At 34.2% G+C, this 21463-nt stretch overlaps 1 protein-coding gene across 2 annotated transcripts in view; it reads right to left on the reverse strand.

Annotated features, from left to right (window-relative positions):
* The window catches only part of not (ubiquitin carboxyl-terminal hydrolase nonstop), a 231675-nt gene extending 211163 nt beyond the window's left edge, over positions 1-20512 (reverse strand). The window contains exons 1-3 of one of the 2 annotated variants that reach the window (XM_090411717.1): positions 20219-20355; positions 18047-18183; positions 17603-17784 (exon numbers count right to left, since the gene is read on the reverse strand). In XM_090411717.1, coding sequence (XP_090267843.1) covers positions 17603-17653 — 51 coding nt within the window. In that variant the 5' untranslated portion in view covers positions 17654-17784; positions 18047-18183; positions 20219-20355. Of the gene's footprint in view, positions 1-17602; positions 17785-18046; positions 18184-20218 lie in introns of both variants that reach the window. The other variant, XM_090411716.1, reaches the window with a different exon arrangement.
* Positions 20513-21463: the final 951 nt, after the last annotated feature.

Below are 21463 nucleotides of genomic sequence, written 5' to 3' on the forward strand. Positions count from 1 at the left end.
CTTAGGAAAGATCATGAAGAAATCTGTCATGCAGCCATGGAATGGAAACCACAAAGAAAGAGAAAGCATGGCCATCCTAAAAATACATGGAGGGGGGGGGGGGTTGACTTTAATGGAAAGTGATTAGAGTTTTGCTGAACTAAGACCAATAGCAAAGATAAGGAACCAATGGAAAGCATTATAAACTTCTGATGGAATCTGAGAAAGAAGAAGATATTAATTGGACATAAAAGTGGAGTAATTTTTGCAGATAATGTCATACTCCTAAACAAACTCAACAGAAACCTGCTGGACTCAATAACGAAAGTGAATAATTGCTGTCATAAATTCAATACAAAAATCAGCAATATAAAGCAGGAGCACTGCAAACAGGTAAACTGTTCCATTTGCTCACTGCTCTGCAAGAGCAAAATCTAGCTCATTCCTTCCTTAACCACCCACAAATTTAACTTCCATGGATATCATATCCCCCACCTTCCATATAATAAAAAAATTTCATCAACCAATACTGTAACACCCTTTCAGAAATTTGTAGACTTGCCATGTCACCCATCTTTCTCCTCTCTAACAATGACTTCAATGTACAAACTCTCACTCTATCCTTATAATCTACATTCCATAATCACAATATCATATTTATAACTCCTTTTTACATACTTTCCTGCTTTATCCCCTATAGAACCCAGAAACCACATCTGTGTAAGTGGTTCAGGTGGTCATAAGAGACAAACTGACTTCCCTATCCTTAGATGTTAATGTTCATTTCAATATCACAATTATCTTGAGTTATAATTGCAATTTTTGCTATGTGACCTGTGAACTTCAAATTCCTATCCACCACAACTTCAAGATCTCTAGCCATATCAGTTTCTCCAAGCATAATTACACCAACATAACATGCTCTTAGATAAATCATCATGTCAAAGTGCACAACTTTACACTTGCAAACATTGAATTGACAACCATTATCATTTTTCTCTCACTTCCAGACTATTCAAATCATTGTGTAAGTCCTATATTTTTATTATTATTATTTTTTTAATTCTGCAAATGAGGTACAAGAACCTATAGTATGTCAGTGCAATGTGTGAGGTGCAGATAACTGGGAAAGAAGAAATCTATTGCCATTTTTCTTAAAGTGCTGGAAGTTGGAGTTATTGGGAAACGTTATGAGAAAAGCAGTTCCAGAGAACAGAGGTAGATGAAATATATGAGGAAGAGGAGAAGCAGGTTTGATATGTTTGCAGTTGCAAAACAAGAGCAGAAACTGCTGCTCTTGTTTTGTAGTACCTGTAGAAGAGACAAAGCTGAAACACTGTCTGTTAGATAAAGGTTGTGAGCCTATAAGGGAAAGGTCATCTATGAGTCAAATTTCTTTTCTCTAAAGAGCATCTAGAATTTTTAGGGCACCACCCAAAATGTATAAACAGCCTAAGGATGAACAGATTTGGGATTTATATAGGGTTAGTAGCTAGATGGATGTGAAACAGCTTCTTGAGAAGAAAAGATACTAAGTTTTTTTGTTTTTTTTTAGAGGCTGGGGAGATCTTTGATGTGATGTGTTTGTGCCAGGAGAGGCATCAGTCTACAGAGAGAGAGCGAGAGATATGATTCTATCTGGTGATGTGTGTATTACTCAGGATAAAGAAAGGTCAGCTGAGATCCCTTTTGCATGAGAAAGGCAAAACTGCATTCTGGTACCATTGAAGGTGACCAAGAATGATATGAAGATCAGCATTTAAGGCATTGGTTGTAGATGACCATGATGCTAGGGATACCCGAGAATTACACAGTTTGTCAAACACACAAGATAAATGGAATGTGCAATCGACAAAGTTGTGGATAGGACTGTTGGTGATGGAGAGTGTGTCATTTATGTATAAGAGAAAGAGAGAAGCCCTGGGGCACTCCTGTATTAGCAGCACAGCTCGAAGAGAGGGTGCCATCCACCATAACATGCAGCGAATGACTAGAGAGAAAGCTGGCTATCCAACAGATAGCCAGCTTTCTATCTTTCTCACAGTGGGTTGAAAATAGACCAAAGAAAGGCAGCTTGCAAAGCAGGCCCTGGTGCAAAACATAACTAAAAGCCTGAAAATATCAAGGGTGACAAGCTCACATATCTCTGAACCTTTCCGTTGCCCATGTCCAGCAGTGGGTAATGTAGGCTAAAAAATCGGCCATGAATCTGGATTGGCTGAATCCATACCGGTGGTCGCTGATTAAATGATGAGCGTCTATACAGTGAAGTAGTTGATTGTTGATAACTTTCTCCATTATTCTGGAGTGGGTTGAGGTGATGGCCAGTGGTCGATAGTTAGATGGTAGGCCTTTATCTCCCTATTTTGGAATGGATTGGATATATTCTTGCTTCCACGTGTTAGGATATATGTGCAAATTGAATACAGAAAATTGAAGAGACAATAGACAAGGGTTAGCTCTAGAGTACATTTGATTACAATAGGTGAGATGTCATTGGGACCAGATGATATTTTAGCATCCAGGTTATTCAGCATTCTTATGTCTTTTTGCCAAAAGATCACAGGAGGGCATATGGTGCTCAGTTGCTGGCATAGAAGGAGATGATTTGCCTTCATCACCTAAAGATGACCTCCTGACATCACTCTTTTCCTCTAACTTCTGTTTAGGTGATGAAGGCAAAGTTTTTTGCTATTGGTCTTTATGAAGTTAGATTTATTCATATCTGTTTTACATTGATTGCATGCTTCAGCATAGGCTAAGTTAGAGGTTCTTAATGCAAGCCACCTTGCAGCAAGCCGAGTTTTTTTTCTTCACAACAACATATTCTGTTGAACCAGGGCTTGGAAAGTGGATAAGAATTTTGTAGAATGTGGAATATGACAGCAAGGATGATTTCTGTGACTGGCTTGGTGCAGGTGTCAGTATCAGAAGAGTAGAAGTAATAGTGATACCAAGGAAAGGAAGAGTAGTAGTTCACACTTGGTACCTCTGTAGTGCCAAAGGACACAAGATTGGGCAGTCAGTGAGAATGGAAACTATCACATGATTGTGATCTGAGTTGCAAAGAAGAGAGATGATTTTTCCAGTGTATCTGGAAGGAGAACTAGTTAAAAAAAGATCAAAAGGTATTAGGAAAGTGGAGGGGAGGAGTATATCAGTAGCATCCTCCATTGCCCTTCTCCTACTCATCTTTGCATTATCAGCAAACAATTGAATATCTAAAATCCTTCCATCATCATTAACATATAGAATGGATAACAATGGTCCAAGGACTGATCCCTGGGGTACACCTATACCACTGATTACCTTAACACATTTATGCCAGTCATGACACAAACTGTGTGCTTAGAGCTCACTTATTGGGGCAGGATATGACAAATCATCTTTCATTTCTGGTTTGCTTCATCTGTAGGGTATGCAACAAATCATTACATGCACCTCCTAGAAAAACCAAATTATGTTAGAAGGGAAAAGATTTTTTTTTTTTTTTGCTTTCCAGTTACATAATTCACCAAGAGAATTTCTATAACTGTATTTTTAAATTTCTGAAAGTGTCGGTATAACATGAAGACAGTACACAAATATTAGTTTTACATGAAAATTCTACTTGAAATACAAGTCATACATATTACCAAATGAATAAAAATGTGCTTTCCCATTGACCTAAAGTGAAGGGAAAAGTGATGTCATATGAGCAAACGGCCAGATGAACAACACATGCAAAACATAGTTTGGAATGAATGTGTGAAATCTGGCAGATTAACCTCCCCATATATACTACTCTCTGATAGCTGTCCCTCAGCTATTCACTTATTCAAGTCATTAGTATATACATTCCAATTCCATATTCTCTAGTAAACTAGAGAACTGCATAAATGCAACAGTCTTTCATGTCTTATAAAAGTCCAATAGTATCACAGTGTATCCATCCCTTTTATCCAAACTCAGCTGTAACATTAGAAAATAAGTAAATTGCTCAGGCATTGGTCATGTCTGAATTATAAATTAATTCAGGGCATATATACAATAGAGAAGCTATATATTGTGTTTGGCTGAACCTTTTTATATTATGCCAGTCTAGCAAGCATAATATAAAAAATATTAGTGAAAAGAGTTTAAGTTAACATAACATTAATTTTTAATAGCTCTCACTGATTTTTTTTTTTTTATGGTCAGGGTTGAAAGTAGCTGTGTGCAATTATAGAAGCAGTAAATTTAATCAATATTAAGAAAGAATATACAATTAAAAATGTATATCCCTATTATATTATTTAATTAATTATTATTACGTGACACCTCCAGGGAGTCCAAAGGACTCATCGAGGGAGGGCACCTACTCTACAACTCTCTATCTCCACTACTCAATCCACCAACTATGACGAACTGCAACCACACTAATGCCATCTACTGCCCACCACCACCACCACCAATAGTATTTTTACAGGCAATCACAAACATCCATGCCCACAGCAGCATTCAAACCCAGAGCCTTTTGGCTGGAGAGCAGATACACTAACTGCTCGGCCAACCAGGCAGACAATTATGTCCCTAATACCTCTAAGTAATAATTAATACAGAAAACAAAGCTTAATCAGATTATTTTAATGGCAATTATATAATGTTCACATTACAACAAACATCAATAACACACTGGTATGGATACCATTTCCTCTGCACAGAGAATCATACAACAGATTCATTTTTCTTAACATTTGTGGCATGAGGCTTTGGAATGCAGTGCAAATGGCATCCTTCAGTTGTTCTGTTTCATATCTGTTTTTGTAAATATTTAATTAAATTAATATTCTGATTAAACTTTAATTGCTTTGTTATTATTTGGGGAACTATGGTCTTTATGAAATAAAATGTATAATGATTATCTAATTTAGCATTGCTGAACATGTTGGTATTGTTATATATTTGTACAAAAGGGGGAAAAAAAATGACACTGAGAATAAAGGTAAGGAAGATGTGAGTGAATGAAGTGAAGAAGAAGATAAGATGGGAGTAAATATATACAAGCAACCAAAAACATAGGGTGGCGAGTCATGTTATGCATATAAGTTGGCTAAGCCACCATGAATAACAATTATTGAAAAATGAACACAGACAATAATAAAAATAAAATTAATTTTTAAGAAAACAATTTCATAATTGCATTCTTGGAGTATGACATTTGTAAAATGGAACCAAGAGCTATTTTTGGTATATGTGCAGTGAATATAATTTTGTTTTGCTACACTACATATGCCATAATTTTGTTTTACTTAATTTTGCATTAAATGGCCCAAATGAAATGACTTGACAAATCTTATCACCTTGTAAAATTATGATAAGATTGCATTTATAATAAAATTATGCATTTTATTATAAATGCAATAGCTTGCTTCTGGCTTACATACAAAAGGTATGTACAGGCATACCTTTTGTCATTATACAATGATCTGAGCAAATTCAAAATGGAAATGATTTGATAAATTTTAATCCATCCATAAGTTCAGTGGACATCATCAGACCGTATGGTCACTGCTCCTCAGTGTACTACACTAGCCCTCACCAGGTGGTTCTGCTGAATGCTTTTCTGGAGGCTTCAACTCTCTGAAGACCAGTCACTCCACACACCACCCAACTCAATGAGGGACTTTACCTTCTGTTAATGTTCTGAGAAGTCCTCCTTACATTATTTCAATGTATTAAAAGTATTTCAGCTTTTAGACACATTGAACACTATTATTAATCAATCACAGCCTGAATAATTTTGTTACTAAAAAAACATCCAATTTATACCAAAATTAAACCACATGAAAATCTTGCATATGCCAATTCCAAATTTAATTAAACTCTAAACTAGCATGGAATTATTGCACTATGCAAGTTCAACACATTTTTTATATCCTTCCAAATGGTCCAAATGAAACAAAACTTGGGATAGCCTGATAAACAACAGTAATAATAGCAACATGATCTCCTTTGGCTTAAGTTTTCCTTGCTCAATTCTATTACATTCACTGTCTACTGATCACCAAATTCTGAAAATCACTGACTTCTTTAACTTTCTTTCAATGATGCTCAACTATCTGCCGTGTAACTATCCAAACAGTAAAGTTATCTTTCTAAGTAACTTAAATATTCACAACTCAAAATGGCTTCTAATTCTGCATACAAAACTAGAAGAGATGCAGAAGTATTTGCTATAAGCAATGATCTAATGCAAATCGCTCATCTACCAACAAGAATACTGGATAAATATGGATAACCTTGTCCATTCTCCCAGCACTGCAGACATCACCTGTCATCTCATCTCATAACTCAGATCATAATCTTACACAAGTTTCCTCTTCCGTGATATGCCCTTCACAATCTCGCATTATTTGGTACCACAAGGGTGCCAAATGGATGATCCCCTTTTCCGAGACTTCTACTCTTCCTTTCCACAGTGCCTGACTACTGCTTCTGATCTGACCTGAAAAATGCTTGTTCTGAGCAAGTCATAAAATTATCCTTACTTTGGAGTAATGAAGGCCTTCATTACCCCAAATTTATTCAAAATGTCTGCCCATTGTTCATTCCACTATTTAACAACAAGTGTGACAAGACACCAAGAGAAAAATTCAGCATAATGCAAGTAGCTTAAAAGAACTCCAGTCTCATTCTCAGCATTCACCAAAGCATGCAACAAATACAAAACAATCATTAACAAATACAAATCTGTATTTGTTAATGATTGTTTTGAAAGAAAAGGCCAAATGCAGAAAGCTTGTCTTCTTTGCACATGGAAGTCACTCTACTAAGTGGCTCTACTTTCCTGCCTAGATGGCAGTGCTACAACAATATCTTCTGGTATTGTTTCAGCAGTACCAGCTGACTTTCTGCTATTTTTCTTCTCCACCAACTCAGAGCCTCCACAGCTCAAGCAGTACTGAAATGCCCTGTGGCTGGAAAGACCTAGGGTCAAATCATGTCTATGAAGCAAAGAACCTTCAAAAGATTTTTTTTATTATTATTTTTAACTAGGATGAGTTAGCTGGTCTTGTACTGAGTTAGCATGGATTTTGCTCCCAGAAACTTTTTTTCCCTCCTGTCAAACAGGAAAACTAGCCAGAAAACACAAGCAATTTACAGAAACTTTTTTTTTTAATGTAGTTCCCACTCACAAAAGGTTATTAGTAAACCTATAGGACTAAAGCATTTGTATTGTCGGTGGCCTAAGGGATTTTTTTTTTCAATCAATTTTATATATATTTTTTGGTAATTTATTTTTACATAGTCTGAAAACCCTAGAGACCAAACATGGAACTTTTTCAAGCCACTTCAGGCCTCCAACAAGCAGGGTGGTGGTTTCACACCAGTGATGAAATTCATCTCCCATTCAAAGACAATTACAAACATCCATGCCCAAGGCAGGATTCAAACACGCAACCTGTTAGTTAGAGAGCAGGTACACTACCCACTCGGCCAATCAGGCCAACAAAACATGCTGACTTCACAGCCTTAGTTAGCTGCTTTGACCATAATTCCAAACAACCAACCACAATCTCCTCCAACTTCTACAAAAATGACCATGGCAAATCATCTCCTGTCATATCAGAAAAATCATAAATACCCTAGATTTTAAAAAAAAAAAGTTGTCTAATCTTGATGATATCTCTCCAGTTTTACTCAAAGGTTGTTGTGCTCCAAAACTAATACCTATTCTATATTATTTCTATATTCATCCCAATACATGGAAGCAGGCCTATATTCAGACCATCCCTCACCCCCAAAAAAAGGAAGATAAAAATCTGCCATCACTTTAGTCCTGTTTTCAAATAATGGAGAAAATCAACTTCAAACAATTAATCAACAGCTGCCAGTATTGATTCTGACACTCCAGGAAACCTGCAGATCTCCTAGCCTAAATCACTTATATTAATGTGTATTATGAAGAATATATGTATCCTATTATAATTATGGTGAGTCAGGACTAGATCATGTAAGCAAACATTTCTTCACATGCTCTGGCCGACCAAAACCAAAGAAAACTATAGTACTGCACAGAAGACATTACCGGTCAGAGAAAGAGAGAGAGAGAGAAAATATTTCTAGACTTAGCACCAATTAGCAATAAAGCTACCTCCAAACCTGAATAAATATAACTGCATTAATTTATGAAATATTTCAAAGATGATCATTTAAGACTATCTTCAGCCCCAACAGCTAACTACTTTAAATCCAGCTCTAGATAGTGCACAGAATGTTAGTTAATTCTTTTTGTCTGTTAAAATTACTTGAGTGTAATGTCTTTTTCTGACATCATTTATAACAGAAAAAGGAATTAAACTTGTGCTCCTAGGATGCTTGCTTGAATCCACTGAAATATCAGTCACTTAACTATTTTGTACTTGGTGTTGAGTGAAAGAGCTAAATAATTAAGATGAATGACATGTTCCCAACCTGATTATATGCCATATGTCAAAACTTGCTTTGTTACAGTTCTGTATATTACTAATTCTTCTCTTATCTCTTTTTCATGGTATTACAATTCTAAAAAAAACAATAAATCATACAAAAAACCTCTAACGTTGTATAGAAGATGTTCAAATGGATCTTAAGATGTCTTCCAAATTTTTGGCAGATTAATGCAGCCATACTTGTAGAGGTATTTCATAGTCAGTGTCAACTGTAAAAATAGAACTTGTTACAAATTCTTGTAGTACATTGGTTGACTTCCATCTAATCTTGTGTGAAGGAGTATTCAAAGCATGGTCAACCAGTCCTGACTTGCCATAATGATGGCAGCAAATGCATTTCTTGTGTTCTCAAAGGCCAATACTAATAGATCTTGCTATTTGTCTATAACAGACAAAAGTTACAATCACAAGACACTTCCATTCGCATCAGGATGTGATAGAGGATAGAGTTTGTCCTTCAGTCAGCAGCAGATCATGGTTGCTAATTTGAAGTGTGGTTTGAATGTGATGCTGTGTGATACTCAAGTGCACACTGTAACAAGTAGTTGCGCTCTGATGATGCAGGTTTAAAATCTAGCAAAATATAAGCTAGTTAATAAATATATGATTTATAAAGAGAAATACATTGGTTTATTCAGCTGTAACAATATGAAAACAGACTAGTTTCACCATGGATACTTATTGCTGCTTCTGAGTGAAGATGAACAAAAATACAATAAAGAGGCTAACATGAGCTATAACATTAATAAAATAGAAAACATGTAGGAACTGGTACAATATAAGTTGAAACGGAAACCACATGCAATTAGAGAGCTGGCATGGGTTAACTGTGTAGTGATGTGTGCAAGGGTGTTGGCTGAAATTAGTCTGACATGCAGAAAGATCTAATGAGCAATTTCCAAATATCATACAGAATCAATTCTCGATTCCTATTGAGTGTGCCTTGTGAATGAATGACCATAGTAGATTCATTTATTTGCCCTACATAGGGAACAACTTCATGAGTGGTGAAGTTGTCCCTCTATGTAAGGCAAAGAGGTCTTAGCCCATTTAATGTTAAGATGTAGGGGGAGGATGAAAAGCTAGGCCCGAGCTGTCTTCTCCATTGTTATTAAAATCTCCAATATGCTCTTTCTGTCTAATTTCCAAACTTCTAGATGTCTGCACTATGTAAGAAAGGCTGCAAAAATATGGAATATTATAAACACCAAGATGTTTGTAGAAAGGGTTGTGGTCTTTAGACAAACAAAGGTAACCTTGTACAGTTAAAATGGAATTGAAAGCCACTCTTATGTTATGAGATTTGAGGAGACTAGCAATCTTGAATTAAAGTCTACCAATGTAAGAGGTGAAAACAGAATATTATTCTGTTAGGACCCTCTCCACTGTCTCATTCCATCTCTTCCACCTTTAAAATTTCCTAACCAACTGTATACACTTGCATCCCATTCTTGTCTACTAAATTTCAAAATCTTGCACTCTGAAAAATTAAAACAAAATACTATTCTTCACTCCTGCTCCAACAAAATACAAACATTCTCTACAGAAAGTCTGTTTCCATCCATTCTAAGAAAATGCTCTTCAACATTTAACCAGTAGCAAGGCCTTACTAACTTTTATGTTACAATCATACCAACACACCTTCTCTATTTATGAGGCTCTGCAAATGGTATGTCATCAATTTGTCTTCATTCCCAAATTCCACAGATCTGACACTCCTTCAGCAAATTTCTCTGAACCCTATCCAAAAATATCTTCATTCCCTGAAAACCTAATTTATGCACAATAATCCATGGTGGCCTGATCAAAACCTTATACAATAGAATCATTACCTCCTTACTTGTACATGTCAAGGGTACTCTCCTCATCACTGCCATAATCTGCTGCAATGTCCTCAAAATTTTAGCAATGGAATTTCTAAACTTCAGGTCCCTGTCTACTGCCAGATTCCATCTCTTCCACCTCCTTCAAAATTTCCTCATCAACTATATACTCTACATTCCATTCTTGCCTACCAAATTTCAAAATGTTGCACTATGCAACATTAAACTAGCAGCTCCACTTACAGTCTATTCAAATCCTCCTGTAAGACATCTACTGCACACCTTGTTCTCCCAAACTTTGCATCATCAACAAAATGTCAAATCTCCATTTAAACCACTCCCAGTATCATTAACTTACAAGTTAAATTATAATAGTCCAAAAAAAAGAGTCCTATGGCGGCATGACTTGTGACTCTTCTTCCAGGATATCACTTCCTACACAACTTAATACATATCATAGCTAATCTATTATCTACTCCCAATCATTCAAATTTAGTTATCAACTTGTTATGCAACACTCTATCAAAGGCCTTCTGCAAAATTTAAATAAAAGCAATATATTCCTTGTCTGATGCATTAAATAATGGACAAATTCTCACATATATAAGAGGATACTATTATAAACAGTCATACCACCCTTCCAAGTAACAATTTTACATTGTTTTAAAAATGCAACTTTTGTCTCAAAAATGCAAATCTTTCCATTTTGTTGCCAATACCAGTGCTGTCTTTCACAGCAATCATTTTCACACAAACACCCCACTATATCTCACCCACTGTAGTAAAGATAATGGTAACATACACTGTGATAAAAGCAATAATGCAGGTAGACTGTCTTCAGACTAAAACTGACTTATTATAAATCTTTACACTTTGGCTGAAAAATTCGTTTTCTTTCCTCATTAAATATTTGACTTTGAAATTACATACTAGTTATTATTTTGGATTCAGGATTACAATGAAATATCTGGTTACAAGATTTTATTTGGTTTCCCTTAGCATAAAGTAATACTACTAATAGAAATGATTATCCTGTTCATCATACCAGGAACCACAAATGGAAGGAGATCTAAGAACTACCATCTAATTTAAAAGTAAGGCCATTCTTATGTCTCTCTGAATGTAGTTTATGTTAAATCACCTTCAGTTAAATGACCATCAAATCAATTTCCCAAAATCAGTGGGGAATCTATCTGCTGCTCACCAACAAGCAATTAAGTTCACATTATTACTAGTTTCCTATTAAATTTTTTTTTTCCAAATTAATCTGCTATTTCTCAGGTCTCCATACTCTCAGATCCTACATTGTAGTCTTCTAAGGAGGCAGTATTAACCTGCATTAATCCTCACAAATTCTTGAAAATGCTAATGCTATCAAATTCCTTTCTAATACCATTTTGCATTCACTTCACTAATTATCCTCAGATCTCTCCTGTCTCTACTTTAGAACTATTTACAGTTCTTTTGCTTGGTTGAACAGCAGGAAGGAGTGAGACAAGAGGCCATCCCTGGGAGTTACGAAAGGAAACTGTGAGCAAGAGGGTGAGGAGTGGTTTCTTTGCATGGAGGGTGGTTGAACCATGGAATGCATTGCCTGATGGAGTGGTGAGAGCGAGAACGGTCAATGAGTTCAAGGAGTGGTATGATAGACTTTATGTTCTTAGGAAGGACCTCCCACGATGAGTCTTTTGACTCCATGGAGGCCTGAATAATAATAATAATTTTTAGTTATGATACAGTAAGAAATGCCTTAGAAGACTGAAATTTAAGATCTGATAGTATTGGAGTTCTGACAGACAGATTAATTTGGAGAAAACTGCCAATAAGAAGTTAGTAATAATGGAATTCATGTAGTACTATCATGATATCCTGTATAGTCTCCCAAGGGTACATACCAAGAATTTGACGATGATTTTCAGATTTAAAAGTTAAACTTGTTTGAACAGAACAAAAGTTTTAGTTAATTGCTCACTTATTCTATATAAATATATTCAACTGGCTTCTAAACATACCAGTTCTGTTTACTTTGTTACAATTTCCATATTTAATTTGCATCTTCTCTAAAATGTATGCCAGAAAGCTAAAATGTTTTATTGTTCTTTAGATTCTTCGTTGAGAATGCAGTTGATGTCATTCACACTGATATAATTTTTTTTATCAGTTTTCATAAAAAAATTGATTACATCCATTCTTCAATTAAAGTCCTAATCCTTATTTAGGAGTATAACTAGTGAAGTGCTGGAATAGCTCACACAAGCCAATTGCTAAATTTTCAAGAATTTTGCAAGCTGGTTAATAAACAACCAATGGCTACAAACTTAGAGCACGGCATGTATTTCAATCTACAATAGCTAGTGACATTTGGGAGTTAAGCTTACAAGCTTATAGTGTATGTATATGGTGACACATAAAGCACAATGAGGGGCATGCTTATTTCGATACAATTTGTGCTTCCTTTCCTACATGACAGCCTGGATAGGAATTATCTCTGTTAGAGTTTTACAGGAATTTATATTTTTTAACAAACATCTTAATTTTGACTGGGATGCATCTTCTTAAGGTAACGAATGGCATTTCAATGTTAACAGGCAGTGGATGTTTGACAACAATGGAATTCATTTATACTTTTAAGGGAAATGTAATTTTTACAAAGGGAAAAACTCATGTTTTTTTTTGTTGTTGTTTTTAATGAACCAGTTAAAAATTTACCAGCACATCTCTCCCAGCATAAAAATAAATAACAATTTCAAAAAAAAAAAAAAAAAAAAAAACTGGAATATCTCTAATACTGATATCAAATTAAATGCAATGTGTTTCAACAGAAGAATAATAGAGAGGGCATGCATTCTTGTCTTACACCTGATCTGACATAAAAGCCGTCTTTTATATCCTTTGATTCTAACTGTTAACTTATTAGTGAAGTCATCAATTCCAGATAAATACATAAGGATTGAAGAGGATACTGTGATAGTAATACATACTAAATTTACATTATTTTTTTTTTTTTATCAACAAATTTTCTTTCAAACTAAATTGTCAGATCTTACCTATCAGTCTTCTAATATACCATTAGCTACATTAATCCAACTAGATCTGATCTTCACCCGGGAATTTTTTCCCCCAACCATCCCACACCTATTTGGCTCACCCTTCATCTCCCTTTCTGTTTAAGTGACAAATCACTTAGCTTAGTTCACATATTCTAGAATTAGTATTCTGTGACAAATTCCTTTATAAATATTTTCATTTTTGATGATGATGATATGATTCTGACATTAATGCCAACTGTTCACCTCCCTAATTTTTTTTTTTTTGGTCTTTATCAAGAACCAGAGAACATAGAATTTATGTGCAATCTTGGTCTCTGATCTAGTTATTTCTCAATTTATTCACACTCAACTTTCAGACTGATAAGATTAAATTAGTGTGGACAAAGTCTTATATAATGCTATTAGTTTCGAGTTAAAATCCCTTCTCTAAATTAATTCTGCAAGCCACATGAACTTTGCTATGTCTGTTGTCTATTCCATATTTTTTGATTTATCACCTGCACCACTTGAAATTGTGCCTAGACACCTAAAATACTTGCTTTAGATTCTCCTTTGGGAATGAAGATGAGGTTTTTCGTATCAATGTAGTTAGAATCCTAAGACTTGTAAGGAACCTAATCAGGAGTATTACACCATCTGCATAAAGTAAAGACCTGACCTTAATTATCACTAATTTTAACATTAAGCATATAAACTTTTCCCTTCATAATGTGATTCAAGTAAATAATGAAATCGCATGTATCCATGTCTTATAGCTGATTTTACATCAAACCATCTTCCAGTAACAGCAATTCCAACTGCTGGCTTAAAATTAAGCAAATGTATACTGCTCTTGAAAGTTTATTTTTCACTTGGTCAGACTATAATAAATTTAGTTTAATCCTTTATCCAAGTGTGTGCAAACAAAGTTTGTGCCTGAAAGTATCTTCAGGACTGGTGTAAAGTGGTACAACACCAGGCGACTCCTTGCAAAGGTGGAGCAAGCTACCAACACTCCTATCTCAGTATCTCCCATAATGCAAAGCACATCTCCTTGCGGATATGTATAATGCATTAAGGGAAGGGCTGCTACCCAGACTAGTTTCGACCTTTATTGAGGTCGAAACTAGTCTGGGTAGTGGCCCTTCCCTTAATGCATAACATTATACATATCCGCAAGGAGATGTGTTTTGCATTATGGGAGATACTGAGATAGGAGTGTTGGTAGCTTGCTCCACCTTTGCAAGGAGTCGTCTGGTGTTATACCACTTTACCCCAGTCCTGAAGATACTTTCAGGCGCAAACTTTGTTTGCACACACTTGGATAAAGGATTAAACTAAATTTATTTAGTATACTACTACTCTGTTTTGAACAGCTTTCTCTCTTGGCAGTTTTCATATGCCTTTTTCAGATAACAAAACTTTCAGATTCTTCTATTTCCCCGATTTTTTTGACCACTTGTCTTAAAGTAAAAATCTGATTCTGACAACTCATATTTGGCCTGAACCCAGTTTCTTTTCTAAATTTCTCTTCAGTTCTCAATTATGCTTACATAACTTTTACATGGGACACTCAACAGAAGAATTCTGCTATAATCCTCAGATTGTTTTACTTCTCTTCATTACAGATGGGATATTATGACAGCTATATTTTCAATCGTTTGGAATTCAACTTTACGACCAGACCTTCCAAATTATGCAGTATAATCAGTGTAAAAATTTTATACCTCCACAGTATAGCATTTCTAGTAATTAGCTACTTCCAGTTTCCTTTCACATTTCAGATTTTCTGATAGCTTGTTTAGTTTGTTTTGTGTTTTTAAACTCCTTCACTTTTACAGAATAATATCTGCATATCTGAGTTTAAAATTTAATGCTGAAAACTAATCAACTCTGAATCTTTTTTTAAAAAAACTTCACACATTTTTCTTTTTTGACATGTTACATTTCTGTATTGCTTAAAACTAAATGAACCCCTATATATTGTTGTATTGGGAACCAGTTTGAAGATATCACTGGTAACACCAACAGGATCAGTAAGTTTTCTTGTATGTTTTTTCCATCTAAATTGATGCACAGATTTATGTTAGAATATGTTAGCAATTATAGGTCAATGACATGAATTGCTCTTTTCTCTAACTTCTTCCACCATGCTGCTGCATGTTTATTCATTTTTTACTCTGATATTTAAGTCTACAATAAGAACAAGCTTCCACTCCCAATTTTTTTATGTCAGCTGCCTGTTCTTCTAACTCGGATTCCATTATTTTCCTACTAGAATTTCAGTTGACCATGAAAACATGAGTCTCACTATCTAATTTCTCATTTTGAAATTTAATAATATACTTGAAATTTCCAACCATTTGAGAAGTTCATTTTCATGTTTAATTATATGATGTTATGATATCACCACTATTCTTTAGAAGTATCTCACTTATTTTTCTCATTCTGTAATACCTGTTATCATGTTGACAAGGTATTTCTGTAATTCTTCTGCTAGTTTCCCCACCTTTCCACTGATAGTTCACATGCTGACAGTGTTTATTTTCAAATCTAGTAGCTGACTCTTCTCTGTTTGTTCTCACAAATCCAGCTGGATCCTTGCAATGCCCTAGCTAGCATGAAATTTATTCACATTAACTATTACATCATATTTGTGTACATGGTTTGAGCAAGTAAAGAATGTAACTTTGGTTGGCTATCTCAAACTGCCAACCCATCCCTGTATGTTCAGTAATCAACTGGATGTCTGGTAACCAGGTACAACAAAAGAAGATTAGGATTGAGCACTGAGTCAGAAATCTTGGTCACCACGTTCCTCGCAGGAAATGTTTAGGTCTCCTTCCAGTTATCTAGCTTTTTTCTCTTTCACAGAAAATTTCTGACTACGTCATCCTTGTGCACTATAGGATGGTGAAGAAATACTGAAAGTGAGTATTACGGTCCTATTTTTCTTTAAAAATATCATGTACAGAAAAGACATTCCCTCCTTCAAATGTTCCAGATTTCATCTGATAAATAAAAAGGTAATGTACAACTTTTTTTTTAATTGAAAAATAATATAATGTTAGCACCTCATCTTGATTTTACAGAATGAAAGCAGTACTGAGAAATAAAACTGAACACCAAATTTAATGATTCAAATATTTCATGCCTGTCACAAAAATATCAGGATACAATTCAGGCCTGCAGCTTCGTAAATTAAACAAAACTGATGCAGAAATGATAAACTTAAAGCTTAGGGCTGGAGCTCTATGGTTACTTATCTTGTATAAAACTGCTTAATATCGCTCAGACTTTGCAACTTCACTCAAAAATCATCCTAACCTTAAAAGATATAAATGAATGATACTCCCTCTTCTGTTTCCAGAAAAAACAGTAATGTTAAAATCTCCAGAACAACTAAGGTTTTGCCAGGTAACTATAGAAGGCATCTATAGTCTAACTTGACCATTTCTACTTTCAATGAATTGCTGTGTGCATGTTGTAGTCTCAAATTGCATCATGATGATGTTTCTATAACAGAGATGAAATAATGGGATCATTTAAAGTTTAATTAGTATCATGTTCATTGTATGAACATAGTACTAATGAAGCAAATTATTTTAGTAATATATGTCACGGCAGCCAAATTAACTTTGTTCTTCCTTTTATAAATCAAAAGGCATTTATGACATAAATACTAAGAAAATAACTAATAAGAAACAAGCTACTTAACAAACAAATGACAACAATACAAAAGAAACTTTTTTTATTATTCAAATTAAATTCATTACCCTAATCAGTCTATCCCTGTTATTTTAAATATTTCCTATTTTCAGTAATGCTTATTTCCCATTTTCAGTGCAAAGACAATGTACTACAATTCTATTTCCACTGATATTGAAGCAATCAAATTAATGAAACTACAAAAATAATCATACTCATCAGTTACAAGCAAGTATATACTAGCTATTAAATGTTCTGATTTTCATTGTCCATACTGACTTTCCCAAGTGCCAGAATTCAGCTACTAATTCAGTTTAACCTACATACTAATCATTTGAAGTTATAATGGCCTGTTATTTTGCTACTGCTTTCTACTAAACAATGTACATTATGTTGGTAATTAAGATGGAATTCTCAAAGTTAAGAATTAATTAATTTAATAAGTTAATTCTCAAAATTAAGGGCTATGAAAACTGAAGTTTTTCTTTAAGGACAATAGAGTGGCGTCTAGAATTTATTTTCAAATTATAAATTATTTCATAGTTCCAAATTACTTCCAAATTCAAAAATATGAAATGTCAATTTCCACTACTTGACTGAAACAACAAACCCTTCTTATTTCACATTTCCCTTGAAGCATCATAGCCTCCAATTTGCCCATTCTCTAATAATGGTTCATCCACTTACAGAGCAAATCTTTTTTTTTTTTTTTAGATATTAACAGTTCACAGAAAATGTCATTTTACTGAAGACAGAATGCTTCCTCAATATAACAAGCGTTCCACTTCATATCTGTTAAAAAAAAGAAATACTATTAGGAAACATATTTTGTAATTATCATTTGTTAAGAAAGAAAACATAAGTCATATATGTTTAGTTATTAAGAAGAATGTATTTAAAAAAAAAAACATAATAGCACAATAATAAAAGTTAAAATAATTATAACTAAAAATGTAATTAATTATATATGTTATATTTACAATATATATATAGTGTATTATGATTTATATTATTTAGTATATATTTTGTGCATGAGTTATTCAAAATCACTTACATTAAAATTTTCTGCATTTTTTTTTAAATATTCTCTCCAAGAAAATGATTGATGGCTTCCTGAATTCCTAATTCAGCTATATTCTTCCTTATCCATCTTTTATTTCTTCAGATCTTTATTCTGCATTCCACATCTCACTTTAATAACAAACATTAAAAAATTCCATAAATCATAAAACATTATCTCAGGAAATTAAGTATTTTTCCTGGGATCCAAAAGACATTGTTTACAAATTACCTGAAATACTCATATATATAAAAATCACAAAGTTTAAAGAAGGCAGAAAATAGTGGAAAAACTGTTATTTTTATTTTCATCTTTTGGCACTTTAGAATGAACACTCCATTTACAATGGGGAGGAGAAGAGAGACAGAGAGAGGCCCACTCTCCTACTTTTCTAGAGACAGGTAGAATACTGATCCTCTAAGTATTATCTTAAATCTAATCATCATAATCAAATCCCTTGAATGCTATCTTTTTCTCAACCTTCAAAAATATGATATGACACAGCCTTAAGCAGTGAAAGGGGCACGTTCTACTTACAAGTATTAGATGCCTCTTTCCATACTTTTGGACTGAGCAACAATTACAAGTCAAGTGAATGACTCAAGCAGAATCTTTATTACAAAAATTTCATCTCACCAATATTCATGCTGTGCTATACTTGCTCATATTATTTAAAATAAATAAAAATTAAGAGGAATGAATTTGCCACCAGTCTTGGGGTATCTGATAAAACTACTAATAATAACTAAGTGCATGTCGCTAAAGTGTCCAATTCCATTGGACACTTTAATATATAACATATACTGCAGTATAATAATCATTAACTGGATATTAACGTGCTGCAATACTCATTTTGGGAACAATAATAACAATAAATTAGTCAGGCCTATGGATGGACTAATTTACTATATAACTATTGTGGCTTGTCTTTGTAAGAAAAACTAAGTCCTCCCATGTCTTTTTTTTTTTTATTGAAAGCAATCGCACGGGAGATAAATGAGAACTGTTTTATTGCTGTTCATTCCATTAAAGTGTCTTTATAATATAAACACAAAAACTATCAAGTTTTCATGTTTAGCATTTCGCACCGAAACATAATACTCATGATTTTCAGTCTCAGTCACAGCAAAATGTTATGCGAAATAATAATCACTCTCCCTTCCCTCAAAATTCGAAACAACTCCACAATGTTAATCACACACACATACAAAAAAAAAAAAAAAAAAAACTGCCATGATAATGCAAAAAAGGGGGAATCGACATTTCACATAAACGTATATTTGACACAAGGTGTGCGTATACGAACACAGAAGTACCGTATATTAAAGAAGAATGCCGAAAATAAAACTGTAGAATTACATTTTACAGTGCATCTTGAAATGAAACTGTCCACTTTCTAAAATAAAGTTAAAATGAACTGAAATATTTCTGCATAAAATTGTCTCATTATCTAATAATGGATATTCATCGAAATGGATCACCCTATCCAAAGTGGAACAATCGCTTATCTTCCTTTTGTTCGTTTCTAACCCAATAAACATAATCAAGAACAAAATGCGATTCAACAGCAAATACTGCCACTGATATATAAAGGAAATCATGGAGTATACAAAGCAATATATGTAGAATGGACATAAATGGATTGAGTTCGAATTAACACTGCAAGCAACAACAATGCCCTTGACCGATGAGTAATTCATGCATCTTATACAGCCCCGCAGAGTTCCTTCACGCATTGCGGTTTGAGCTCCCATACAATACGGGGAGCAGTGATGCCGAATAGCATCTGTGATCTGTCCGATAAGAACCGCATGTTCTCCAGCACGATTGTTGAGTTCGGTTGCAAAGCAACCAAACATTTTAAATTGTATGTGATCGGCAAAGTAGCTACCTTTTTAGTGTTTAATATAAATTCCTCTTTATCTGAAAAAGAAATTGCTTTGTGTTGCTTGTTTCGTCTAATAAGAAACCGGATTCGGTTCAACGAACTGAGCTTCGAAACTCTGGCATACAAACTACACGCTTTTTTGTCCACTTTACATTTATTAAAAAGCCGAAAAATGGAACAGGCTTTCCGCTGCCTACTCCATGCCGGTCGCAGTGCGCCTGACATGATAACATAACTACTGTCTTGACCGGTCCAAATGCACGATACAATATTCTTACCTTCTTTTTACGAGCTTCTTCAGACACGCAAGCTATAAAATATGCGTGAATAATTCGAAATGACTGCGTCCCTTTTAGAGATTTGAAATTTGTCAAATGCGTACAGCCATGTGCACTCATACTTTTTTAATCGTGCAAGCTATTAACAAACCTTCGCCTCCCACCACAGCCAACCGGCCGAAATGTACTGCTTTAAAGTGCAGTTTAACACTGTCAACTAACGCGTGAAATCGCTACGATACTAAGTACATAAGGTAAGAATAAATTGAACGCCTGGAGTACAATGTTTACGGATGTCGTACACCAACAATGACAATGCGCAGAGGAGTTAACTCACGGCCTATCCTGCGCATGTTATAGATTATTGTATTCTAGCCTATTTTCGTACACGGCTCTTCCATAATCAAAAGAACGCTGGAAAGTTGAGCATCTCTTTCTGTTCGAAATGAATTTTGTACACTAAATTCTAATATAGCAATGCAATATGTATGTGTGTGAAATGATCGACGTCGTGATTAATGTGAAGCTAAAAAACGTTATAAAATAAATTTTATATTATAAATTTTAAGTAAAACTCCAAAACCAAATCAGTGAATTAAGGAATAAGTTATAGTTTCATTATAAAATGAAACTGATTAAAAAAAAAAAAAAGAGCATTTGCTTAGACTAGGTATTTTCTGATTAGTTTTGTAAAACAGAAGTTAATGATATACTTCTGAAGTCTTGTCAAATATAAGTGAAATGAATGATAGCTAAAATATATTGGCCCAAATAAATATAGCCTAATGAATATTACGCAATATTCTCTGCAATCACAAATATATCTAAGCTTTAACATTAATATAAAAATTAGCTGATTGAATTAATTACTCCTATCTTTGCGAGGCATTTTTTTTTTCACAAAATACAAAAAGAAAGATGTCGTATGGTAGTCTACATATGATGTATTTATATTGATGGAGAATTAGAAAATAGAGGAGGGGGAGAAACAGAAAGAAATTTATTTATTTAAACTGAAACAGGTGGTAATGTTTAACTCCTAATGGTGTTCAAAGGAAGTTTAAACAATCTAAAAATAAACCACGATTTCTCTCTCTCTCTCTCTCTCTCTCTCTCTCTCTCTCTTGTAGATTATAGTGGGCGCAATAAAAGTTAGCTACTATAATAGATTTTATAATAAATAGCTATTATCCGAAGCTATTTTTTTTAAGCAGATCGTATATTTTATAATACATTTTCTGGAGC

This window comes from Typopeltis vanoorti, chromosome 21, assembly GCF_054136105.1.
Source record: "Typopeltis vanoorti isolate ZY-2024b chromosome 21, IOZ_Tvanoo_1.0, whole genome shotgun sequence".
Taxonomy (NCBI): domain Eukaryota; kingdom Metazoa; phylum Arthropoda; class Arachnida; order Uropygi; family Thelyphonidae; genus Typopeltis; species Typopeltis vanoorti.